Here is a 27528-nt window from a genome sequence, read left to right as displayed (position 1 = left end):
TGACGTAAGTCTCTTTTAAATGTTTTACAGGATGAAGTTGTCCTTATGGCCAACGCAATTGACTCCCAGTCCTTTGGGCACTTTCCAAGAAAGACTGCTTACAGTCTGTGGCATTTCGAGACCATAGTATCCCACAATGGCACTGGCCGCATGAAATCACATGTTTCTGGGAAATATAGTTTGAAGTTCCTCTTAAAACGCAAACTCATTGGAAGGCGGTTGACTTAGACTTACTTTGAGCCACATCAAAGCAGAAGGTCTTCTGATTTCACCATATAGTACTAACATTTCTCAAACCAGTTACATTCAAATAGTTTAATTTAGGACAGCCTTATTCTAGACATTAAACACATAAAAGGGATATACACGTCTTGGATTAAAGAGTTCTTAAATAAGCACATATAATATTCTGTGTGATAAAATCACTCGACAAAACTTCACTGCCTTATTCACGAAGTGTACTGAAAGGGTTTTAGGTAAACTCTTTTACATTCAGTTCCAAAAAGGCCACGTACCTGACAAAATTAAACTTTCTAGGAAAGGTTGACCACCCATGTTAGGGCATTACAGCATGTGTTTTAAGGGTTGACAATGACCATCCATTTCTTGCAGGAGTTACCTGCTTCTGGTCAATTGTCTTCCAAAGAAAATTACTGTCTTCCTCTCTCCTATTACACTCCAAGAATGCACTTAATTGTGATAACTGAGTTGCAAGACAGTGGCTTCTGTCTCCATTTAGAGTGCACTTATAAGCTTAAAGCCTTTCCTTGCTGTTGGGCAAATACTTTCCTATTAAATATTCTCTGGTGTTCATTTCGGGCCTTAAGAGTATGATGTAACACTTTGGAGCAAAAATACAACAGAGTAATCCCACACTGGAAGACAGAATAGCAAATGTCTCCACAGCTACTGTGTACTTTCCTGTGGTGCTTAGGTAGGCAGGGATGAAGGATATCCAAACACTGGTAAACACCAACATGCTGAAGGTAATGTGCTGTGCTTCGTTGAAGCCACTTGGTAGCTTTCGTGCCAAGAAGGCGACAACCAGAGTCACCAATGCCAGAAGGCCAAGGAATATCTTCATGCCATAATGATAGGAAGGAGATCCTTCATTGCACTCTAGCAGTATCCTCCCTTTAAAGGTCTGCTTGTTCAGCTCACGAAATGGAGGATAAACTGCCAGCCAAGTGCTATAAAGTAGAATCTGAGTTGTGGAGCATATTATAACCAGGGAATTAGGAATGACTGGCCCCATCCATTTCCTCAAGGGGCAATTTGGCTTTGTGGCGCGAAATGCAATGAGCACAGTAATGGTTTTTGCAAGTACACAGGAGACAGCAAATGAAAAGAACATAGAAAACAATCCTTGACGCAACCAGCAGTGTACTCTTTCTGGTCGACCAATGAACAGCAAGGAGCAGGGGAAGCAGAACAGAATTGACACCAGAAGAATGTAGCTTAGAGTCCGGTTGTTTGCCTTGACGATGGGAGTACCGCGGTTCTTGATGAAGACACAGAGAACACTTACAGTTAGCAGGAAGAACAGCGCAGTAAGAGAAGATAAAATGGTACCCAAAGGCTCGTGGAAAGAAAGGTATTCTTCGACTTTAGGGATGCAAAGATCTTGATTCTCATTGGGCCACTGATCGTCCGGACACATCACGCAGTCAATGGAGTCTTAATAAAAAGAAGGTCAGGGTAGGGGTTGGGGTTGGCATAAAATCAAATGAAATAGAAACTTGTGTTAAACATGATATGTTAATGATCATACAACAGAAGATGAAGTGTGTCTTTAAAAATATAATTACATTGACTGAGTGTGTGTGTAATTTGTTTTTAGTATGCTTTACGGACACTTTCTGAATGGGTGAAGTACTTCAATTCATAGAACTGCAACCTAACTCTTCAAAGATTGAAATGTTTTTATTCCTCAAACAAACACTAAAACAGAATCTCCTTAATTCCCTCCAAGAGAATACTTGCCTAAATTAAGAAGCCTCTTTTCAAACAAGGGGCATTTAGAGGAAAGATGTGTCAGCCAAATTAACATATCCAGTGTAGTCATTTAGTGATTCTCCTCTGATAATTAGAGCTCAACATCCAGTTACATAATATAGTGTTGCAATCAGCAAGACACTTTTCTCACTTCCTATTGAGAATACATCAGAAATTAATCATAAATGAGGGTAATTCCAACTCTAAAAATTGTTCCTATTCACTAGCTGTAGAAATAATTTGCAAAGATCATACAATGTAACATAATTTAAAATTCTCAACTGTCATTAAACTTCCAACACAGCTCATCTCCAAAGTGATAGTTGTTGCTGAATCATCATGAATAGGTGACCATGTGACCGTTTTTAGAAGCCTCTATATTGGTGTGTTGTAACTCAGTTCCTGGAGCACGACTTCATCACAGATCCTAGAAGGATCCACTTCAACCGAAACCTGGTGTTGGAGTTTTTTTCTACAATTGTGCTCGGTTGATCCAGACTCCCTTGTAAGAGAATCTATAGATACAACATTTTTTGTATGGTATGGTAGAAATGATCACTAGGGTATGACCCTGCTGGTCACCCACTCTGCCCCTGTTCTTTTGTTTCATTACATTGTGTTTTCTATCTCTCGCAATAAATTATGTGACTCTGAAAACTTGGTAGAGCAGTAATGTAACCTGACTGCTGATTAGACTAGGGAGATGATATGAAGCTGATTGGTAATGGGAAATACTAAGGATTCTTGAGAAAGACTTTTAAGGGAAGGGAACTTGATTGGTGGTAATATCCTTCACTAAAAGGATATTGTAGTGTATTAAGTTCCACCAGTGGACTATCCCCAGTGTTTAGAACTTCCTCCAAAAACAGAGAAATTATTTTTACTAGACAACTCTAAATCAGGCCTAATGTGTCATTATTGATGTTTGTAATAACATTTTTATGGGAGTTGCTCTTTAAATGACCACTTAATAGCTGTTTATGTTTGCTTGATCTGAACACAAACCCTCAAGCATAAACATAATCAATCCTTGATAATGACAGGCACTCTTTAACAACCCAGAAAAAGGGAAATGCTATATTGTTGTCAAGTATTTTGATGCCTCAGTAGAATTATGATGCCTTATAAATACACAAGTACTACCTCCTCTTTGTAAATGGGAACACCTTGGATTGCCAGTAAGGGACCCAATATTTCTACCTGGAAAGGAGAAACACCTTCCTTATAGTGATAAGACAAATTAAAAGTTACAAGCACTGCAGCTCTTTTCATTTCAGCATTGTCCACCCCCTTTCTGACCATCATCCACAAACACAGAGTTTTATTCAAGAACGTTGCAATATATAAATGAACAGAATAATAATCAAGATTCAGATCATCACAAGTATTCCACCAAAGGCAATCAAAGTTAGATATAGGAAGATACACTTTCAAAGATTCCAAAAAGAATATTTAGAGAGTGTAATGTAATTACTGCTTCTAACAAGACTTTTCATTTTTTTTTTTTTAAATAATAAAGAAAAATGCAAAATAAATACCCAACCAAAATGATGTGTGCCCCCACCCCAAGTGCAACATACATGCACCAAAAAATCAATTCCGTGGCTATGGCACATGGGACACCCACCGAGAGTAGTGACTTGGCTCAACAACATAAAGAATGTGGCCTTGATAGAAAATGTATTTCTGCAACTCTATATGCATATGTTTGAGAATATGTAGTGAGGTTTTTAAGAACTATATATTAACTTATTGTTATATACCTCTTATTTCCTGGTTCTTTACTTATATTGTAGTAAAAAAAAATCCAGTTCTTCTATTTGACCAGATAAATCACATTAAACCTAGGAAAACACAGCATGTTCAGTAAGGCAAACTGACCCAGTACAACATATAACCTGTCTTCTGTTTTAAAAACCCTCCTCTTTTTCTCTACCATCCTTGCCTCTGTTGATCTACTGCAGCCTTTCCCTTCCTTTCATCAACCTGCTTCCTCTCTCCTGTTCACCTAACCCGCTCTTTCCAACATTATCCTGTGTGTCCTTCTTCTCCTTTTAAGTCTTCATTCTATCCCCCTCCTTAGCAGCAACTGAGCATTCCGAGGGTGCTAGGAAGGACCCTGTGTGATGGCATTGTACTCATCTCTATGCCACAGCATCTTTTCCACTGGGCTGAGCGGTGGAAAACTCCTAATAGGACAAGTGGGGAGATCGTGAGCTCCAGGGCAGTCTCCTCACCAGTGGTCTGGCGTTCGGGTTTTCCGACCCCCAAACTCATAATCAGACCCCATATTTCGGGATGGAGATGTTTCAGATACCAAATTTTCCCTCAGATTTTAACTCTGACCAGCTGGACTACCAATGGTTATCACCAACCAATTGGATTAGCAATGCTTAAAACTTGACCAACTGGGCTAACAATGGTAGCATTCGATAAGATAACTATGCTAGAAATGTAAAAGGACAACCTAGAACTGGAAACAAGGTATCCTGCAGACTGATAATCAAACCTAGCAGTCAGTGGTTATTTTGTAAACAAATCCGGCGGGTGCCCAAAGGTCTCCTCTGAAACACACGGCTGCTGCAATTAAATTGTGAGCACAGAATACTGAGGCAGCATAATCCTGAAGTCACCTCCGGCTACTTTAATCCATTTACAGCCAATCCCTTTCCCTTAAACTCACTTTTGCAGCTTTCTGCTTTCTCCCTTTGAGACGCTTTTCTGTCTTTCTCTTTCCCCTTATTTTCCATTACTGTGTTTTGCTCGCAGTTAATATCTGATGCAAAAAAATAAGTGCATCCCCCTCAAAAATAAGTGCCATGCCCCTACCGGAAACCACCAGCTCAAAGTAACCACTGCTATCAGTATATGTTAAAGCAACTCACCACTATGGTTGGAGATCTCATCTTCAGGACACGGCACGCAGTCATAGCAGCATTTAGGCTGCCCCTTCCGTATCAGGATTCTTTGGCCTGCAACACAACTTCTGCTGCACATCGATTTCGGGGCCTGGGGGTTGTATAGAAAAGATTTAAGTCCGTTTTTATGGGAGCCTGTTATAATAAAATGTTAGTATTTGTTATTATCCATTTTCCTCAGTCACTGTCTGCTCATTTTCAAAAGAAGAAATATAAAGAGAAACCACTTACAATACTTTTTTGTTTCCTCACTACAGAAATGTGCATATCATTGTCAATTTAAAAGTGTAAATGTAACATTTCGACTGTGAAGGAGATGCGGGTGGGCTGAGTAAGTCCAATCATGGGTGAGTGGTGACTCCTAGTGAACCAGAATATAGTTGTATGAGGAAGGCTTTCTGTTGTCAGTGAGATAGAGCAACATTTAATGAATAAATTAGTGGCACAGACCTAGCATATGGCAACTAATAAATCTGCGGTTGTAAAAACTTAACAGAGACAATAACACACAAATGAAATTGTGCACGTTTAATTTTAATTGTGGTAGACATTTGTGCTTACCATTCGTATTTTGACACCATATTTAATATGAAAACATTGTGCATTCATAAATGTGTGAATTATTAACCCCTTCGCTCTCAGGCCTTTTGCTCCTCATGTGCCAAGCCTTTTTTTGGCTATTTGGGACAGTTCGCGCTTAGGCCCTCATAACGTTTTGTCCACATAAGCTACCCACGCCAAATTTATGTCCTTTTTTCCAACATCCTAGTGATTCTAGAGGTATCCAGAGTTTGTGGGTTCCCCTGGAGGAGACCAAGAAATTAGCCAACATACAGCGAAAACGTAGTTTAAAAAAATGGGGAAAAAGGGCTGCAGAAGAAGGCTTGTGTTTTTTTCCCTGAAAATGGCATCAACAAAGGGTTTGCTGTACTAAAATCACCATCTTCTCAGCTTTCAGGAACAGGCAAACTTGAATCAGAAAACCACATTTCAACTCAATTTTGGCATTTTACTGGGACATACCCCATTTTTACTGTTTTTGTGCTTTTAGCCTCCTTCCAGTTAGTGACAGAAATGGCTGTGAAACCAATGCTGGACCCCGGACAGCTAAACATTTCTACAAACACAACATGGGCACATCACATTTTCCCAAAGAACACAGACCTGTTTTTTGCAAAGGGCCTCGCTCTGGATGTTGGCCTCTAGCTCAGCCAGCACCTACAGAAATCTACCAAACCTGTGCATTTTTTTAAACTGGACACTTAGAGGATTCCAAGATGTGGTGACTTGTGGGGATCTCACCAGGTACTGTTACCCAGAATTTTGCAAACCTCAAAATGTGGCAAAAAAACACTTTTTCCTCAAATTTCGGTGATAGAAAGTTCTGGAATCTGAGAGGAGCCACAAATTTCCGACAGGAAATGCCCCAAAACACTAGGTGAACACATCAAAATTATCAAATACAAAACTACCTGTTTTTGTTGGGGGAGGCTGCGTTTTTGTTCCTGGGCTCAGCAGCCATCTAGGGAAACCTACCAAACCCAGACATTTCTGAAAACTAGACACCCAAGGGATTCCAAGGAGGTGTGACTTGTGTGGGTCCCCCAGTATTTTCTTACCCAGAATCCTCAGCAAACCTCAAATTTAGCTAGTAAAATCTAATTTTTCCCAAATTTTTGTGTGGGCTCACCACTGCACCGGGACAGCTTTCCTACCACCCAATGTTCCCCTCAGTCTCCTGGTAAACATGATACCTCACTTGTGTAGGTGGCCAAGTGCCTGTGACAGGGAAGAGCCAAAAACATGTCAAAAATGAGGGGGAACCAAAACGGGTCCAAAAGGGCAATTTGAAAAAAAAAGTTTTTAGGCTGACAAGTGGGGCAGAGTTATTATCGGTATAGATGTGACAATGCTGGGTGGTAGGAATTTTGTGGATTCCTGCAGTTTCCAGAAGGTTCCAGCACAAAAATGTGGGAAAAAGTTGTGATTTCGAGCATAGTTGGAGGTTTGCAGGGCTTTGTGAGTAAGAAAATAGTGCAGGGTGCATGTGAAGCACACCACTCTGGACTCACCCCGATGTTTACTTTTCAGATGTGTCTAGGTCTCATAGATTTTCCTAGATGGCAGCGTCCCAAAGTCCATTAAGTGCAGTCCTCACCATTCCAAGTGAGACAATTTTTAAAGAGTTAGACAAGCTCTCATGGCCCAAATGTAAAACCACAACCACAAATAATCAAATGTCCTCTTGCTTACCATGGGATTAGATGTTTTAGCGTGCAGGGGGAGAGCTGAAAGACTGTTACCCCCTTCAATTGGTTTAGGGGCAAAACCATGCCCATACTGATTGGTAGCCACCAGCCCACTATTTTTTATTTTTTTTATAATTCCCTGGCATCTAGTAGGCTTTCTGCCCCCGTGGAGTGGTAATTGCTCCATCTGCCCACCGGTGGGAAGAACAACTTTGTCCCCATTTTTTTGGGGTGGGGGTATGGCCATACCTAACATCTTTTTTATAAAACAATCTTCCATGGTCTCTGGTGGGCAAGAAATGGCCAGCAGTAATGTGCCCACATGGGGAGCACCCTTGCCCAAGGGGCTGCCCTCCCGAACAAAACACACACATACCAATCCCTGGTGCCTAAGTGGTTTCTGCCCCCCTGGGGGCAGATGGGCCTAATAGAAATAGGCCAATCTGCCCCCAAGGGGGGCAGAAATGGCCTTAAATAAATTTCCCCCCCACAGGAGCGATCCTTGCCTAAAGGGTCACTCCCCATCTGTAATATTTTTTTTAAATCCCTGGTGCCTAGTGGTTTCTGCCTCCCCTGAGGGCAGATCGTTTTAATTAAAATAGGGGGCAGAAATGGCCTAAAATAAATTTGCCCACCAGGGGAGCAACCCTTGCATAAGGGGTCGCTCCCCTTGTGTGAAATTGGCGTAAAACAAATTCCTAGTGTCTAGTGGTTTCTGCCCCCTTTGTGGGCAGATTGACATAAGAAAAATAGGCCTATCTGCCCCCAAGTGGGGCAGAAATGGTCTAAAATAAAATTGCCCCCCCAGGGGAGCGACCCTTGCCTAAGGGGTCATTCCTCATCTGTAAAAAAGGTTTTTTAAAAAATCCCTGGTGCCTAGTGGCTTCTGTCCCCTTGGGGGCAGATCGGCCTAATTAAAATAGGCCGATCTGCCCCAAAGTGGGCAGAAATGGCCTAAAATAAATTTGCCCTCCCGCGGGAGCGACCCTTGCCTAAGGGGTCATTTCCCTAGCGTGAACTGACTAACAAAAAATAAACCCCGTGTGTCTAGTGGTTTCTGCCCCCGGGGGCGGATTGGCCTAACAAAAATAGGCCGATCCGCCCCCCAGGGGGGCAGAAGTGGCCTAAAAATAATGTGCCCCCAGGAGAGCGACCCTTGCCTAAGGGGTCATTCCCCACATGTTAAAAAAACAAAAAAATGATGATCCCTGGTGTCTAGTGGGTTCTGCTGCCCCTGGGGGCAGATCGGTCTAATTAAAAAAGGATGATCTGCCCCCGGGGGGGGCAGATAAGGCCTAATCATTATTTGCCCCCCTGGGGAGCAGCCCTTCGCCAGCACAAATAAACAAACCAAAAAAAACCCTCCCTGCTACAAGATCGGGCTGCTGAAATGCTCACAGAGGCATTAAAAGGAAAGAAAAGGCCTTTCCTTTCACGTCTCTGCCTGCGCCCACCTCCCGGCGCGATGGGAATTGACCTCTGATGAGGTTTGCGTGCTGACATCATCAGACGCCACTAGGGGGTTAGAGGGGGATCAGGGGTGGAAGGGGAAGCTATTCCCCTTCCATCCCTGATGGGGGCGTGGGTCGGAGGCCCACGAGGGAGCTCTAGCGCTCCCCCCATGGGCCGGGTGCAGGACAAGCTGGTCTCGTCCTCGGCACATGGCGACCGTGGCTGAGGGTGAGACCAACTCGTCCAGGGCACCCTGGGGGTTAATGAATGTTAACATGAGAGTATTATTTTTCAGGTATAAATAGTAGAAGGAAAATGCATTATGTGTATTAAATGAATGCAAATTAAACACACATTTAAATAAATGGATTTCATTATTATGAATTATGTGCATAGAAAATATATACATTTAAAATTGCCTTTACGTAACATAACATGAATGATATTTGAAATTAAATAATTTGTTTTGCATATTTCATTTGATTATTAAGGCGTGCACATTTTTTTATTAATGTATGAATTGTATTAATGTGCATTAGGCTTTCTTAACATGGCGAGGCCTGAAAGGTTCCTTATGCAAGCAACCATGGAAAAGTACTTGTTTATTCTGTCCCCTCTGACTTCGAATCTTGTCCTAGTCTGCTAATGTAATGTTGAATGTTCTACTATATTGCAGGAGAAAAGCATGTTTCAAATTGAGTTAATGTAACAGTATTTTTTCTAGCTGTCAAACCGGACAGGACATCACAGTATTCATGTGAAAGAATATTAGCTTAGTTTATTGTGGATTGTGTGAAAGGTACTGTAAGTTGCAAATTATTAGAGAATGTAATATTTTGTTAGTCACGTTAGGTTACCAGATGACAATGCACTTTTGCTGAGAAAATTCTTGAACGTTGCAAACTTGGTGGTACTGCTGCCTGCTATTGGATGCTGGAACTGAAGTCCAGAATGCACACCTGAAGAACCAATGAATGAATTTTGCGTATTTTGATTAGTGGAGAACTTCGAAAAAGAAGTCAGTCCATCGTCAGCTCTTCTGAAAATCAGTTCTATGTTTGCTTAGGTCTGCTGTCTAATTCTCTTCTCTAAGTCTCATGATGAGTTTCCTCATCATATAGTTTTAAATATCCTATTCTGTTGTGTGGTTCAGCACTAATGTCCCCAACTAATTCTGAAGTGCTGATTTGTCCTATGTGCAGCCCGTGTTATGCACTGTCCTGATTCCGCTGCCAACCGATGCCGGAAGATGGTGACCACTCTGTCTTGATGAACTACTACTGTCTGCTGTCTCATGAGGAGAGGTAGAACTAAATGTGGTTTCTTGTTTCCCTTTTAGCTTAGTCATCCACACCAGCATATTTTTATAATGAGTTATTTTAGTTACATGTTTTCCAAATTACTTTTGTCTTCCTTCCTTTTTGCTTTTGTCCGCAAGGGTAAGCCCTTTTCCACACATGCAAATCCCAATTCTGGTAAGTGTTAGGAATGGCCCAGCTATGAATGTGTTTGTTAAAACTGTATTTTGATGATTTACTGATGTCACCATCATCTGCTTTGAAATCTGGTAATAGTGTTCATATTGTACTGTTGCTAATCTATATCATTCTTTTGGAGTATTTAACAGTATTGATCTTTAGTAGGTTAATTTTTTCAGATGTTTCGGTCAGCCTATGGTTTTCATGTATGTTTATAACTTAGTTTTGCGCACCCTTTATGTGAAATAGATTTTTGGATTGTAATAAAACTTTGAAACTTTATTCAGTTTGGAGTTTTAATTTAGCGTTGAATTATTCATGGTGTTTAAAAGTTGTTTATGGTTTCATATTATTGATTTGTGATTGAATGATTCTGACTACTACCTCCATTACCATGTCCAAAGATCTAGTTAGCCTCTAAGGGGGAGCTTTGTGATGGTGTCTCACCCGCGCGCCTGTGGTTTCTGAACCCGAGGTGGGAAGAAGCCCTCCATGGGCGCGCCAGCATCAGAATACTGAAACATTTGGATGTGTGAGGTGGTGGGGTCCTGACAACTGTTGTTAAGTGAGGGAGCTGAGTGATGGTGAGGATGTGTTACTTTGAGCATGCTGTTTATGAGTTAAAGGTTGGGTAACGTAGGAAGATAACTTGGTAAAAGGCATGAATGTGGAGTTAAGCAGTACTGCTCCAGGTGGAGGGCACCTTGTGTAGTAACAAGTGACTGAGATTGAATTGGAGAGACTTATGCAAAGTGTCCCCTTAGTCCATAAAAGACAACTGTGTGGTATTGTCATGAATGGTCTTACACCTGGTTAGATCTCTCCATCCCCAAGTGGATAATGCTTGTTGCACTACTTTCAGAGAAAAGGAGAACGAACAGCTGTTCTCACTCTTCTCTATGACGAATAAGTCTACAAGGCTCATCCAGAATCAGAGTCATAACAGTCAGAAGGCTACAAACCTGCCAACGAATGCAATAACTAATATATATATATACATATATATATATATATCTTGATAAGTCTGTCAGTGGGGGTGTTGCGTTTTTATCTGTTTCAGTCCCGGTTCTCACATTCCAGCACATCACGTTAGGTATACAAAACCACACACTCAGGAAGGTGAGTTGAAAATTATATATATATACACATATGGTCCAAAGACGAATTTGACAGCGCACTCTACTGCCAGTGCCGGTGACGAGGGGGACCACCCTCAAATTAGTATTTCGAATACGAGAGAATTCACTGCACTCCAAAAAGCTCCAAATTACAGTCTTTATTCATAGGATTTAGCAACTAAACTCCCCTGTCCATCACCACCCCAGGGGTGGTGCCCAGAGCTCCTCCAGAGTGTTCCTGGGTTCTACCATCTTGTTTTAAGGATGGTCAGGGAACTCTGAGAGCCTCTGAGTGGCCAGTGCCAGCAGTTGACGTCAGAGACCCCTCCTGATAGGTGCTTACCTGGTTAGGTGACGAATCCCCCTCTCAGGGCTATTTAGGTTCTTTCCGATGGGTGTTTCTTCAGATTCTGATTGCAAGACTCCAGCAGGAATCCTCTGCATCTTTTACTTCACCTTCTACCGGCAGATCGACCGCTGACTGCTCCAGGAACTCTACAAAACTGCAACAAAGAAACAAAGATGACTTCTGTAACCTTGTAACTTCAGCTCCTGCCAGCAACTGCAACAATTTCCAGGTTGTGCACACTCCGAGGACTGCCTGTCTTCATCCTGCACCAGAAGAACCAAAGGAATCTCCTGTGGAGTGACGAAGTCACTTCCCTACTTGAGCAGGCACATCTCTGCAGCGACCACCGGTACTCTGGGTCCCCTCTCCTAATGACGAGCATGGATCCTGGAACACAGGTGGTGGACTAAAGTGACCCTGACTGTCCAAAGGTCCAGCTGTCCAAATTTGGTGGAGGTAAGAGCTTGCCTCCTTGTGCCAGAGAGTACCCTGTGCACTGTGTGTTTTGCAGCTCCTAGGGAGTCTGTGTACTTTTCCAACAATTCCTTTGTGCACAGCCTATCCCAGGTCCCCAGCACTCTATCCTGTGATGCTCAGCTTGCTGAGTTGTTCTCCGGTGGCGTGGGATCCCTTTGTGTAGTGCTGCAATGACCACCATTTGCAACTCCTTTGTCCCTGTGCTTTGGGACTCCTGTGCGCGCTGCCTGGACTTCTGCGGACTTTCTGAGTTGCTGAGAGCCCCCTATGTCTCCCCCTCCTGGGTAGAGTCAATCTGGTCCTTCCTGGGCCCGGACAGCGCCATTTTCCGTGAACCACGAGCTTTGCATTTACCAAGTCTTGTTTGCGGAATCCAGTGATGAAAACCAGACTGTATTCATCCATTCGGCGTGGGACATCTTCTGCACCAACCAGGAACCTGCATTTATCTTCTTTGGTGCAATACTGACTTTGTCTTCTCACCGGTGATTCTTCTTTTGCACCTTGGTCCGGGTTAGCAGGGGCTCCTGTTCTCCCTGGATTCTTCAGTGTTTCTTGGACTTGGTCTCCTTCTTCACAGGTCTTCAGATCCAGAAATCCATTGTTGGTGTTTTGCAGTCCCTTCTGGTTCTTGCACTGTCTTCTATCACAACTTCTAGTGTGTTTTAGGAATCTTGATGTGTTTTACTCCTGATTTCTTGGGCTCCGGGGTGGGGTATTTTACTTACCATTGGTGTTTTCTTACACTCCCAGTGCCCCTCTACACACTACACTTACTTAGGTGGGAAACCGACTTTCGCATTCCACTATTTTAGCATATGGCTTGTGTTTCCCCAGGCCCATTGAAACCTATTGTGATTTTCACTATTTGCTCTATTTTCTGACTGTTTACTTACCTGTTTTTAGTTACTAGTGCATATATTGTCTAATTTACTTACCTCCTAAGGGAGTATAGTCTCCAAAGCATTTTAGCCTTGTGTCACTAAAATAAAATACCTTTAGTTTTGGTAACACTGAGTATTGTCTTTCATGTGTGTGAGTACTGTGTGACTACAGTGGTATTGCAAGAGCTTTGCATGTCTCCTAGTTCAGGCTTGGCTGCTCTGCCTACAGCTACCTCTAGACAGCCTGGCTTCTAGACACTGACTACATTTCACTAATAAGGGATAACTGGACCTGGTATAATGTATAGGTACCCACTACAAACCAGGCCAGCCTCCTACAGTGACTTTAGGGGAAATTGCAAGTTTTTGAGATAGTGAGTGTAGGGGAAATTGCAAGATTTTAAGAGATAGTGAGTTTGAGGAAATGGCAAGATTTTTATAGTTCTTTTATTGGAAAAATAATTATGGGGGAATAATATGTTCAATAAGATATGGTGAATTTTTTTCAATACTCTTTTCCCCAACAAATGTAGTTTAAGTATTGTTTTTGTCCTTTTTAAATGACTGTGTGCTATGTTTAAGTTGTGAGAAAATACTGTTTTATATTCTGAAAATGTTGTATAACTTGCCTTTTCTTATGGCAAAATGTAGTCAACTTTATCACATAATTAGATCCTTCATTGCAGCGTGATTCCCGCAGCCCTCCTCACTGCATGCCTTAATGAGTTAACCTCACTTTTGGGAGTGTTCAGATGTTAAACTCCTCATGTGTATTCGAGAAAAAACATGGGTAGTTCAAAAGGCATGGAGCCCTGCTGTCAGCCAGAGTTATTGCTCAGCTGAGATTGACCCTAAGCATCACAAATGGCTCTAATGGAATATGAATCCAAATGGATACAGTAATATAGCGATATAAATTGCCTTGGTATGGGAAAAGAGATTGTTTGTTATTAAATGCCTTTGTTTATATTCTGACCTGTATGTCTTCACCACCCCACAAGATGGCGCTGTTGTTGATGATGAGTTTATGGGACCCAGTTGCCTGTGTAGTGAATGTTCCAACCTTGGAGAAGCTGCTAATACCATTATCCAACATCCTCCAGTTTACGATGTCAAAAAATCCTGGGGAGTCACCATTAGAGTCGAAGTAAATCCTTTGACCAGCAGTGTTCCTGTAGCTTACATTCTTCAAGTAATGGAGAAACTAAAAGTAAGAAAAGCAAAGAAACATGTTTAGGACATGCAGATTCACTTGTGGCAAAGATTATAGCCTTTTCATGAACAGGTACCAACACAAGCAGACATATGTTGTAAAAATTTGAAGCATCCACTTAGAGGTAATTTTGACTTTGAAAAGTGGCTGACCAGACTCATAATCAGGTCCTTATTCATAGGCATAGATCTCAGGCTTCTCCCATCTTAGCACAATAGTCTTCAGCATTAGAACCCAGCTGGGACTTTGGTCTATTCAACATGGATCATAAATCTATTCTGACTCCCATCCAGAGAAACCTAATTTCAGCACCCCAGCCGTAAGCCATATGTAGAGGACAATTTAGCCTCACTTTCAAACCACTGGATGCATCCGTTCATGATTCTACCCCAAATTTAAAAACTAAACCATCTAGCGTAACTTTTACTCTAGCAACATAAAGACATAACTATATTTTCCAAATTAAAAATACATCAATAATATATTTATCTTGTATTTCCTCTGGATCAAAGTGATTGGAAGCCATTAATCATTTCCAAAATCAATTTGACATGAAATTGTGTCGTTTACCAGTCTATATGTTGGGTACCCGTTGTATATTCCCTTATGCAAGGTTCTTTCGAATGAGGAGTGTACAAGATATCTGTTGGAATGCAGGTTGACATGTAGAACTACATGGACACCACCAGTAGATTAGGAGAGGGTTTATTGTAGGTTATATGGATACATAAATGACCCCACCAGGTGCAGATGTAGTTAGATGCTCAGCTCTGGTCTGTCTGGCTCAACTGCCCTTCAGTGAACCCTCACGACTCTGACATTTCACCCATCATTGTGTAACCTGACAAGCTACCACAATATCATAAAATGTGTTTCAGGGGATCTTGTCACAGAATAACAGTTAATTGTTACCAAACTAAATGGTACTAATTTTATCAACCAGCGGAAGCTGAAGGGCTAAAATGACCCACCGTGGCTTGAACTTGTGACCATGGGTGAAACAGATTCCTGCAGTGGAGTGATTGCATTAGCCCACTGATTCACCAGATCTGGCATAGATAGGACCGAAATTGCAATTATTCCAAAGTGCAGTTGTACTGATTGTATCCATGCTGCAAACGATCAGCGATATCTTCAACATACTTTCACATCCCCATTGGCTGCAACTATCTAAAAGGGTATTGATAGAATGAATGTGTATTGTACGTAAGATCTTTTGCATTATTGCACCTAGTCGGCTGGCACGGAAATCTCAACAACATGAGCAAATTATGGTCCGGTGACAGTTTTGCATTATCTACCAATATATTAGTCTCACAAACCATAGTGAAAGGTTTCTTTAGAAGCAAAAGTTAAGTTAAGGTAAGGTAAGACAACATATCATACAAAAAAACAGAAGTTATGTGTGGTCCTCTTCTGTAATGCCACAGTGATGTTAAAAAAACTGATGGAAGTATATGCCATGCAAAGCAATTGAAAGTGGTTAAACGAGATTGGCATAAGAATTCCCTTCTATCATTTTTTCTGCCCTAGACACTCTTACATGCCTTTTAATGAATGCCATAGAAATCTGTAACATATGGAGATTGTCACTTACTTTCAGTTTCACAACATTTTTAAGACATATTTTTGGAACTCGTTCCAGATTCAGCTCTTCTTAGATAATGACTATCTTCCATTCTTGTTTGCAAAATTGTGCCCATTGGTTTTCATTTCAATTTTTAGTGTCTTACCACACAAAGACTAAACACCTTCTACCTCACTTGAAGCATGCAGAGTTGGAAAATATCTTCAAATTAAATTCATCAAGAGAATAGCTTGGTAAAGTGAAAATCAACCTACCTGCCATGGTTGATAATTCTGAGCAGTTGTACAACTCCCATGCGCGAACGGTCCTTGGCCATCTTTGCACCAGAGAAGGGCATGCATGGCATTGGCCACCACATGGACAGCATTGTAAGCAGCATATGCAAAGCGGAAGTTGGTGACGTCATAAACAGAGCTATCCAGGGATGTTGGATCCTCAGTCCCCAGACAGACTAGAGCATCCTCTGCGGCAGGGTCATCAGCATTTGTGGTACTTCCGTTTCCTGGCCAGATGCACTTGAATGCCTCTTCCCAGAAGGCTTTGATAAAGATGTCATTGAGGTACTTTGAAGGGTGTATCTTGGTTAGAAAGTTACTAAAGCCAGGGATTTCCCCACTGCCAATGGCAAGCCCTAACGTCCCATTCAAGGTCATCCACAGGTGCTGATTTGCAAACACGGGTGAGGGCATCCAGCTAGAAACTGCAATCCACGTCTTTTTGGGCATCCTCGCTGAACTGACCTCCTCCAAAACTGCTGTTGCCTCAGCAATAAATGTGTAAAGGATGATCACTGCTGAGGTGGCTTTCGTCATCATTTCAACAATCCTAATGATTCGATCCCTGGGCGTGTGAGGGGCCAAAATATAGAAATATTCCACACATATCCCCTTCTTTGCCATCTCCACCCGAAGGATGTGACTGCCCTCCTGTCCATAGTCATTATCTGAAGCCAGCATCCCTACCCATGTCCAGCCAAAGTGCAGTAGTATTTCCACCACCCCGTAGGGCTGGATGTCAACACTTGTGATGGTCCTGAGGAAGGACGGGAACTGAACCTTGTCCCTCAGCAGTGGAAGACCTGATCCGTAGCTAATCTGGGTAATGAAAGCAGACACATAACTCAGATCAACACAACTATAGCCTAGAGGGCCAAGGTCGTCGAGGCATTTATCAGCAGGCAAAGCAGTACTCCGGTAGTAGTACTTCACCTACTCATAAATGCCCAAGGTTAGAATATAGGCAAGTATGAAAAATGTTTTATGTGTGATGTGTGCCAAAATGGAAGCTGCCAAAGCCAGAATAATTTGGAGTTAGCTTAAAGATATGGAGCCAAGCCAAAATGGCATTTAAATATACTTGAAGTAGACTACACATGGACTACTTCACTTTCTTTGTAAATGTCTTCGTGACTTGACCCCCAAGTGTCTACAAAGTACAGATATTTTGTGTACACCTTTAAGAGTAATTGTTTGCTTTTCTTGTAGCTTACCACTTCAATACTGCCCATTTCTAAATGATGTACATAACATTTGTTATTTTCCTCAAATTATTGGTACTCAATTTATAGCTTTTGAAAGGCTGTAAAGTTAAGTCAGCTTTGCTGGGATTCCTATATGTGACCTGTGGACCACCTACCTGCGTTCATTCAACTCACTGAGCCTTTCTTTAAGCTTTGTGGTGACTCTGACATAAATGACATTCACACACTATATGATATATATAGCATACATTTAATCAAAAATATCCGAGGGGTTAAGCACTACAGTAAAAAAACAAAATACACAATTGCAGTGATATGCAAAGTTTTTTGTAATTAGTTTTGGCTTACACTTGACTCAGGGGTTACTTGTACCTGAAGATCTGTAAGTGAACTATATGTAATTTGTGAATCGTGCCCAATGAGAAGAGGGCCTCTTGTCTTATTTCTTGTTTTAGACGTAGACATTAATAGAAAATATTCTTCTTTTCGATAAGAAGGTGGTAAATTCAGAGAAACATCATTACGTAGAGGAAATTTCTCATTGGATATTCCTCCGATTTATAATTTCCTCCTGAAATAGGTAAATTCTCTGCTACCATCTACCTTTACCTCGGACCTTTAGACTCCTAAAGCAGGAAGTGAATTCAGTGTTCCAAGTCAGTGCTGATGCCTGGACCAAATTATGTAAGTCGCAGGAAAGAATTCACACCAGACCGCCTTCAAAACTCATTTTTGACCCCATACGTTATGTCACTGTAGCCCAGTAGCGGCTCCTCTGTAGGCAGTGACAAACAAAATGATAGTAAAGTATATATTTTATCATTTTATTTTTCACTGGCTGAGTCATGCACTTTTAGGGCAGGGTGGGGCCGGGACATAGGAAGGAGGAGTGGTGGGCACTGTAAAATGTGCATGTCGATTTGGCCGGCCATCTTAGGCCGGCCAAACCCACATGCGCACTTACAGGCTGTCTGTGCCTGAGCGAGCATCAAAGCAGCCCGCTCAGGCCAATCTTGGCGCTGCTCTCATGCTTGGTATAGCATGAGAGCAGCATCTGGATTGTGAGCCTGTGCCTCAATGACTGCCGGGAAGGGAGGGGTGACAGAAGCAGCCCGCATCGGAAGCGGCAGGCAGGTAAGTAACCACCCTTGATTGGCAGCAGCTCTAGCCCCGTTGATATTGACAAGATTAAAAAGCCTATTGTTAATGATACATTTGGTATGCCGAAGGTATCCATTTATATCAAGGCAAAAAAGCATATTTTGCTAACCTGATGAGGACATTAATAAAGTAAGCAGGGTCTATGCAAGGAGGGCACATACATGTAGGCTTTATGCAAGTGACGTCTACACAAGGAGGATCTCAGCAAGCAGGGTATATACAATCGGAATGCAAACAGTGTGTACGCAAGTCAGGTCTATACATGCAAGATCCATGCAAGCAAGGTCTATGCAAGCAGGACTTATGCAATCAGGGTCTATGCAGGAAGGGACTATACAGTATGGTTTACACAAATGGGGGGTCTATGGAAGCATTGTCTATTCAGAAAACATATATTTAAGCAGAGTCTATGCAAGCAGCGACTATCGATGCTGGGAATATACAAGCAGGGTTCTTGCAAGTAAGGACTCTAAAAAATAAGGGCCTGTGTTTATGTTTGAGCCATGAGATGCAGAATTACACATAGATGGGCCAGGAAGCACTGGAAATTTCAACATTCACAAATTGGACCGGACAATCGGGCACAGGAATGGTGTAGAAAAGTGGTTCTTAACCTTTTGACTTTTGTGGATATACACTTAATCATTACTGGAATCGGGGACCCTCCACTGAATCATCATTAGAATATATGGTCCCCCTACTGAAACATTATTGGAGTCTGGGGACCCCCAGTGAGTTATTGCTGGATTACGGCACCCTGCCTAAAGCAATTTTGATTACAAAATAATACACCAAAATTTATAAAAACAACACATACAAATACAGAAATAACCATTCATCAAACAAATATGCGAATACACAAATGATGAAATATTTCATTTAATTCTCAAACAAATATAAACAAATCAAAATGTTCATTTTAATGGGTAGGTTCAGGCTTTTCTAAATTCAACTGAGGCCACGCAACCCCCATACTACATTCTATTTGATGTATTTGCATTGCTTACATGAACCAATCTGAAAACATAATCTTGATGTTTAGCCTCCAAGTGAATATTACTATGCATTTACTTAGCATTTTAAAATTTTCAATTTTGCATGTTCATTTTTTATTCACATACACTTTATTAACTGTTATATTATTAAATTTTCGAAGAAGTTGCTGACCCCCTGAGTTGGCATTGCGACCCCAGGGGTTCCCACACCATATGTTAGGAACCACTGTTGTAGATGATATATCATGATATAATAATAACTTATTCTCCTCATATAGTGTTTACCACCAATATAATTATTGTGCCTCTGCATTATAAATAATAAGTGTTGTTAACAGTGCACAGTTTATCGACCAACGAAGAGGCAGAGAGCCTGAACTGACCCTGCTGGGATTTAAACAGATCATCTGCAAGCCACATCAGATGTCAGTGGCCAGGGTTTAACCCAGTAACCATCTTGCTAGTGTTCTGACAGTTTAGTGAACCCAGGTACCAGTTATCCTCTAAGGCTGATGCCAGTTTTCCTGCACAATCCATGCGGTGGTGTAACACAAAAAGATGGCACCCCACCATCCCCCGCCCCCACAAAGGACAAGAGTTTTCTCCAGAGACTCCCATATTCCACAGATATTTGTTAGCCGTGGGATGATTAGGGCTCTTTGAAGGGTTTGGGGGCCTAAAGAGTAGATCCCCCGCCCCCTTGAGTCCATGCCAAACGTGTTAGCGCTGCTGAGGAGTGTTAAATGGAACATAGCCAGGCAGAAATAAATGAGTGATACCCAGGATCCAAAACATTGGCTTTGAGAAGGAAGAGTGGTAATACTCCTACCTGTGGGAACCTTGTGAGGCCCAGGATCCTGGCCATAGGGATGGACCCGGCAGAGGGAGAGTCTCCAAGGATGGCCGCCAGTCTTGGGCCCGGGTTGCAGTCGTAGTTTGGCACCATTTGTGTCTGTCCTGAAAGGAGACCCAGAGTGGCCGAAATGGCGACGGCTTCAACGTAGCAGGAGTCCACCAGTTTAAACCCCAGAGTCAGATTAGGGAGCAATTCGTCATTTTGGTTTACCTCTTCTGTGGCAAATACCATGGCAAGGGCATTCTGGTACTTCTCTGTAAAACATCTGGAACCAGGGTTATATTGTTGCTTTCTCTATAGAATGGATTGTCTTAGAGAAGTCTTTGAGATGGACATTGATTGGAAATTACTTGGGTCCATAGTCTTTTGCAACTTGTAGAAGGTTTAGCATACTATCACATATAGGATTCAAATATTAATATTGTTTATTCATTTTACATTATCCATAGTTCTCTTTACCTCTTCCGCAGAATGTGTTCAAATTAGTGCTTAATTTGTAAATAACAAGGTGCCGGTGCTCAAAGCTCTCCTCTTAAACACGCGGCTGCTGCAATTAAATGTGGGAACACGTAATAGTGAGGCGGCGGAATCCTGAGGCCATCTCAGGCCTCTTCAATCCATTTATAGCCCCTCCCTGCCCCTTCAGCCCACTCTAGCAACTTTCTACTTTCTCCCTTTCTGACGCTTTTTCTCTTTCCCCTTCCTCGTCTTTCCCATGTGTGTCTTTTGCTCGCAGCAAATGCTTGAGGCAGAAGAGTAAGCCCCGGCCCTCAAAAATAAGTGCCGGTGCTCAGCACCGGAAACAACAAGCACAAATTAAGCACTGGTTCAAATACTGCAATAAAAGGTGGATTGCAATTACCCCCTAAACAATTCCTAGGTAACTGATACACAGTGATACAGCACAGTGAAATGTGGTTTGTCTTATATAATACCAGATGCCAACAGGCACACAAACAGCAAACACACGCACGCACTACAAATTGCTTTTTCACAAAAAAGAAAATCTTCCTTTTGACAATTATTGTGCTTTTGACTAAAAAGACAGTCACCCAAGGTATGCTAGTATTGTAGAGAACTCCCACCATCCCAACACTAGGCACGTGTACGGTCTTAAAGCATCACAGGAATAAAATAAAAAAACTCACATCTGGCACCTCCTTGGTGATGGGGGTCCCTCGAAGGTAACCGAGGGACGTCCTGATTCTCCATATAGCGGGACCAGAGCACCAAAGATGATGTCCCCCTCCACTGAATATGCCTCCCGGGAGTCCATGGGTAGCGCACAGTGCTGGTTGGTGGTGGTGGGCAGGCACATGAGAGTGGCCCCATGTAGGGTCAGCATCAGCAGCTGGATGGAGGACGAAAAGACTCTGCCCACGTGCAGTTCCATGAGTGGCCTGCAGAGGGGGCAGAGAACCCAGAGCACCGTGGTCACGTGTTCATTTGAGGAGTTCTCAGAATGTGCAGTGTTTGAGCTGTGAGAAAGTTAGTTCAAGGACCAGAAGTTTTTCTTAGGAGCCCACCACCTCCGCTGCTGATATTTGGATTGTGGAAGACCAAGACATTCCACTTCACGCCCCTTTCTGCCACCAGCCTACACTTCCGCTCTCCTCATGTAATACTTGCAGGTTATTTTTCATCCCTGATTTTACCCCTTGCCACTCTTTTCTTACCTAAATTTCCCTTCTTCTACCTCTCTTGTTGTGGCAATAGGTTCTTAAAATTAGTTCCAGTGCCCGCTATCTGCAGAAAACAGCACAAATTAAGCGCTACAGGTATCCTAGATGGGCCACATCAGTGGTGTCCGCTAGAGGTCTGCACCAGGTTTTTATGATGGTGATTTACTTTGTATAAAAGATTTCAATTTCGATTAATTAAATGCAAATATATCTTGTGTGGATGCCCTGAAAATCTGTCATGGACTATGTTTGCCAGAACCGACCATGTACACCCCTGAACTAGCCCTGTTTGCACCTCAGTGCCCGTCCCTGTTGAGAAAGAAAAGAGGCCGCTGCATTTGTAGACCCTCCGTAGGCAGAGAGACGCACAGATATGATGAGACCTGGCGCCGAGACACCCGGCCACTGGAGCCTGCGATTCTGCGCTTTCTTCATAGATATCAATTTGCCACATATTCTGTCTGCTGCTGTATGAGCTGCAGCAGTGATTCCCAACCTGTGGTCCGGGGACCCCTGGGGTCCACGAAGCCTCCTCAGGGGGTCTGCGACTGCTTAGAAAATTAAATAATATTAACAGATTAGGTCCCCAGCTTCCAGTAATGACCCATTGGAGGGGTTTTCCCCAGATTCAAATAATGATTCAGTGGGGTCCCGGGTTCCAGTAACGATAAAGTGGGGGTCCCCAGTAGTCAAAAGGTTGGGAACCACTGATCTACAGATAATAACTAAAAAAATTCTAGCTCATCAAAGTTACTAAAATGTCGAAGACCTCGAGCCACGCAGTGAAACGCCCTGTGCAAAAGCTGACTGGTCACTTTTCCGTCACCTAATGTTTGTATTTGGATGTTAAAATGGTACTAACGAGGTGAACCTTTTGCCAGTGTTAACGTGCAAAAATAACAAAATGTGTAAATTTACTATCACAGAAAGTGGCGCAATACAGTGCATACGTTGTATTTTCTTGCTGCATACTGTAGCTGACCCTGCCACATTATTTGGTCGTCCCAAGCCGCATAATTCTAGAGGCCCTGGAGGATACACATACAAATATCGCCAGTTACTCAGCTAAAGTTGCACCCAGAACCTAAGACACAGGCCTTGAGTATTACAAGCAAACTATACAGTTATCCTCACCTCGGGCATTTTATGGTCTTACCTGTACTCTTAAATAGGGCATCAATGTTCTTCAAAAGTGGGGAATTATTTTCTAAATTAAATAAAAATATGATAACACAGTGTCAAGAAAATCTACACTCAGTTAAGCCACGCAGTTAGGCACCCACGCAGTCATCGACTATCTTCAACAAAATCCACACGAAGTTCAATCATACATGCAAACACACATACACACACACACACACACACACAAACACACACACACAAATAGAAAGTTAGAAACACACAAATAGAAACACACACACGAGTAGAAAGTTAATCAAGGCAACCTCAAGTACATGCATGTAGACACATAAGCTAGCAGGCAGACATGCATTTGTTGCATTCAGTCATGCAGAGGCAATACAAATGTGTGCACATACAGTCACACCCGTTTACATGCAACACACGAGTGCACAGTCATGTAAACAAACATATAGGCATACAAAGAGCATCAGCGTCACACAGCATATAAGAAAATTAAGTTCACACTTGGAAATGACAAAAAATGCGAGACACATTTTTTTCCTGATTTAACATAAACTTCCGTTCTGAAATCCTGAGACCTGCCTGTATTGGTCACAGATGGCTCCTACCCTGACATCTGTGATATATTAAACAGTTGTTCACAAAAAGCACATCGAATGACCTTTTGACAGTGGGTGCACGTGGTCAGCTAGTGGGAAAAAACACTGACTCATCACAAGTGACCTTTTGTCTCCAGTGCCTATTGGTCGTTTCCATAGAAACAACCTAGAGCAGGTCCAGAGCCCTCGTGCGGTTTCAGAAACAGATTTGTGTCTGAAAACAATATTCTTATCGAGGCTCAGCATACAATATTTACCAAGTTGTTGGAATCTTCCACCCTAGTAACTTTATTAAAAGGGTAAACAATTGGTATTAATGTGGAAGAGATTTTTTGAAACTGGAAAGCCCCAGAAAGTAATACATTTGTGAAATAACTTTGTGGGTATTCACCAATACTCCCAGTGGCCTTTTCTTTCCCCATTTGAGCACTAACCGGGGAGGGGGTCATCACCCCCACGTTCCCGTATTTCTAGGGCAATGGGGTTCTTCACATTAGAAAAATTTGAAAGGTGGAGCGAAGTAGTGTGTGCATAGATACATTTCACCCTCATTTAGAGGCGGGAGTAAATATTGGTGAAGTAATCGCGTCAGTTTCAGAGACATAAGTATTGGAACGTTGTTAAGCCTGATAAAGACACGTATTTAGAAACCATAGATGCAAATCGTTGATGCAAAGGTCTGATGATGTTCTGGTGAATCTGGCCCCGCGTCTGCTTAGAAGTCCCTGCTTTTGTGCTTTACCATGGCGACAGAAGGCAATGCATAGAGTGCCACCAATATGGGGGCCATCCACTCCTTAAAATTGCTGGTTGCATTACTGTTAATACCACACCCCTATGCAAGGCTGGTCATTTGAACCTCCTGGAAACAAATCACGCGGGTTCCATACATGTCGATTGAATTTGGAAGCTTTACTGAAAAAACAGAAACATCAATATGTAACTACTAAATTGTACGCATTTTTTAAACATTTTGATATAATCCACTCTCCAAGCTATGTGGTTTTGTGGTTTAGAAAATGCAGTTTGATTCTATTTCTCCAGTGGTGAGCTTCAACAGGGCATGAATAAGCAGACTGCCTCATCAGACAATGTATTTTCCGGAGAAAAACAAAAATAAATGGGGTGAGGTGGAAAATCTGCTGTTCGTTTTCATAGTTTAAGTGCTAATTGTAGGTGAAAGCCTGCTTTGAAAGCTGTGTTTAACCTGTTGCTTTCTCTAGAGGCGAAAAGCATGTTATCGCACTACAAAGTAAAATGATGTAACTTTCCTATTACAGGTGAGTAGTGATACAACTGAACTGTAATATGGAAGATGGGTATATGGTTTTGTATAGAGACTGCATGCTGCCCACTGGTGGAGAACTTGAACAGAACAATGAATACACTTACTGACTCATCAGACTGAATTTTCCGGGAAAAAATACTTAACGGGCTGAAAAACTGATTTCCCTTTAATTATTTAAGTTACAGTTGCAGGTGATGGTTTAATTAGAAAGCTTTCACATTCACCTGGGCCTGGCAGGGGCACTGTGACATGACAATTCAAGTGTTATCAAGCCTTATAGTAGGGTAGTGGTGGTGTAACTATCATATTACTGGTGAGTAGTAATGCTACAACTGGACTGTACTAAGAAAAGTAGATATTATTCGGCAAATGCAGAACTCTTCATTAATATCGAACAAAATAGGTCTAAGTGACGAAGAGGTATGCATGTAAAAACGAATTCTTTTCGTTAAGACAAATATGCACGAAGAGGAACCTACAGGAAAAAAGCATTACATTGGAAGGCGAGACATGAAAATATTTTTAGAGACTGTTTTTCAGGAAAGGGAGGTATTACAAGTGTAGCTATATAAAGCGTGGCAAAGAAGCGCGGAAGTGAGTAGTTCAGAGGATGCAGCCCCTTTACTCGGCTAACCCCACTGTTCGTGGTTCAGACAAAGGAAATGGCGGCGAGAGGCCCCACAGACCCCACAGAGGACGGGGCACGTGCAGCGCGCGCACAATATGTGTCGCAGCGTTGGAAATTGTCACTCAGTGGCGCCCCGAGGATAGCTCCAAGGGTATTAAAGGAGCTTACAGAGGTAGTGCCTACAGCTCTGTCATAGCGTTGGAAATTGTCACTCAGTGGCGCCCCGTGGATAGCTCCAAGGGTATTAAAGGAGCTTACAGAGGAAGTGCCTAAAGCTCCCATTTTCTTTCACCCTCCAGAGTCTGTACTAAACAAGCATTGGTACATCCAATAGTTCTTCTTGTGATGTGTTAATACAGACAGCATTTGCATGATAGTTCGAGAAAAGATCGGAAGAAGCCGGCAGAGCGGAAACAGGGAGGTAGAATTGTAAAGCTGACCCTCACGCATTCAATGCAAGCACTTGATTGGAAGCGGAAGGATACCCCCAGCAGCCAAATAGTTAGCAGAGAGATGATTACATCACAGGGGTGAGCCAAGACACGATTGACAAAGTCTTAAGCCAAAGGCTAACATAAGAGCCTTCCATTAGCAGAAGCAGGTTGGAGGCTCACAACATCCCCCAAAAGGATAAACACACTCAAGAGACAAGCTACCGCAGATGTTTTGAACCACCAAAAGTGTCATGACTATAAACTCCCAGCAAGATGTCCTGTGAGGCATAAAAGAGGAGGGTGCCAGGAGGAGGTGAGCGTGTACATGGAACTGGTGCCAGCAGACATGCTGAGGGCAATGACTGTAAGGGAAGCTGTAAAGGCCCGAGAAGAGTCACTGGGAAGGAATAGTCCTGAACATATAAGATCAGGCTGGACACTTGTTTGCTCTTGGATTTTTATATAGGTTGGAGTGCTATGGAAATGCATAAATATCAGATAATGGAGTAAGAAAAGGGCCTGTCTTGAACAGTGCAGGAAAGGTGCATATAGGATAAACACTGTCTCCAGTGCTCCTAACAGACTCTAGATTTCCCTATATATAACTCACATTCATTGGTCTCACCAGATTAGTAAGTTCTTCTCTACTTTCCTTGGTCAAAATATTGTAATCAATATGTTTTCAAAAACAATGACCTTCCCCTAAAGTAGAGACTTCTGAGCTAGTCAGAGGTCAAAATACAACCAGAAAGTTTTGAAAGTTAATATTTTCCTGCACACCCATAAATCTCAATTCAGCACAAAAACAAAAATCTGTCAGGCTAACATTTTGCCACATTTTACAAATCAAGAGACCGCTGCTGGCCTCAATGCTATTACTTGGGTCAACTTCCTTTAAAGGTCCATAGAGTCTCTAGTCTATCGTCAGTTCACCCATCAACTATCAGGTCATCTTTCCTATCATCCTTTCTCCTCTTCATCTCTTACCCAACTTTCCTTCATTCCTAGACTTCCATCTCTCACTTACACCCTTCATCCATCAACCTATTTGATCAGTATAGGGAAAGGTGCGAAAGACATTGTGACGCAAAGGGTTAATTAGTTTGAGCAGCGTAGATGAGCGTGATGCCTGCTGAAACACCCGGAGCAACGTGGAAAAGTTAATGATATTATTTTCAAGCTTGTTTGTGTAGAAGACTCCGTCTCAACCTTGAGACCGAGAGTACAGGGAGAAGATGGAATGAAAACAAAGGCTGGGGAAGGGCAGAGCAGCCAAGTGGTGATAACATAGCTAGAAAATGCCAGAAAGAGATAGAATCCAAGCTTCAAGTTATTTAAGCACTGAAGTGCGGGTGAGGGATTTGAAGCTCGCAGATGGGGTTGTGAAAGCTGCCATGGCCCAGCGCTGCCTCCCTGTTTGCTGTTCAGAGACCGTGACGCTTGAGGGGGAGAGAGGTCCAAGCGGGCAGTAGGGGGCTTCCGAGCATTTCGTGGACTAAGTTAAGTTCCACACAGGGATGAAAGGCCTTTGTTTCTCTGCT

The 27528-nt window shown here is 42.4% G+C and overlaps 1 protein-coding gene across 1 annotated transcript; it reads right to left on the bottom strand.

The window, feature by feature from the left end:
- Positions 1–754: 754 nt before the first annotated feature.
- LOC138267057 (extracellular calcium-sensing receptor-like) lies at positions 755–20444 on the bottom strand. Its single transcript, XM_069215905.1, has 5 exons — positions 20187–20444; positions 15976–16815; positions 13897–14124; positions 4881–5004; positions 755–1677 (listed from the first exon to the last, which is right to left on the bottom strand). The coding sequence occupies exons 1-5, from the start codon at positions 20442–20444 to the stop codon at positions 755–757; spliced, it is 2373 nt and encodes a 790-aa protein (XP_069072006.1).
- Between the last annotated feature and the right edge of the window lie 7084 nt (positions 20445–27528).

Source organism: Pleurodeles waltl, chromosome 12 (genome assembly GCF_031143425.1).
Source record: "Pleurodeles waltl isolate 20211129_DDA chromosome 12, aPleWal1.hap1.20221129, whole genome shotgun sequence".
NCBI classification, from domain to species: domain Eukaryota; kingdom Metazoa; phylum Chordata; class Amphibia; order Caudata; family Salamandridae; genus Pleurodeles; species Pleurodeles waltl.
Note: the sequence above shows the minus strand (reverse complement) of the source record. Positions and strands in the feature narration are given on the sequence as shown.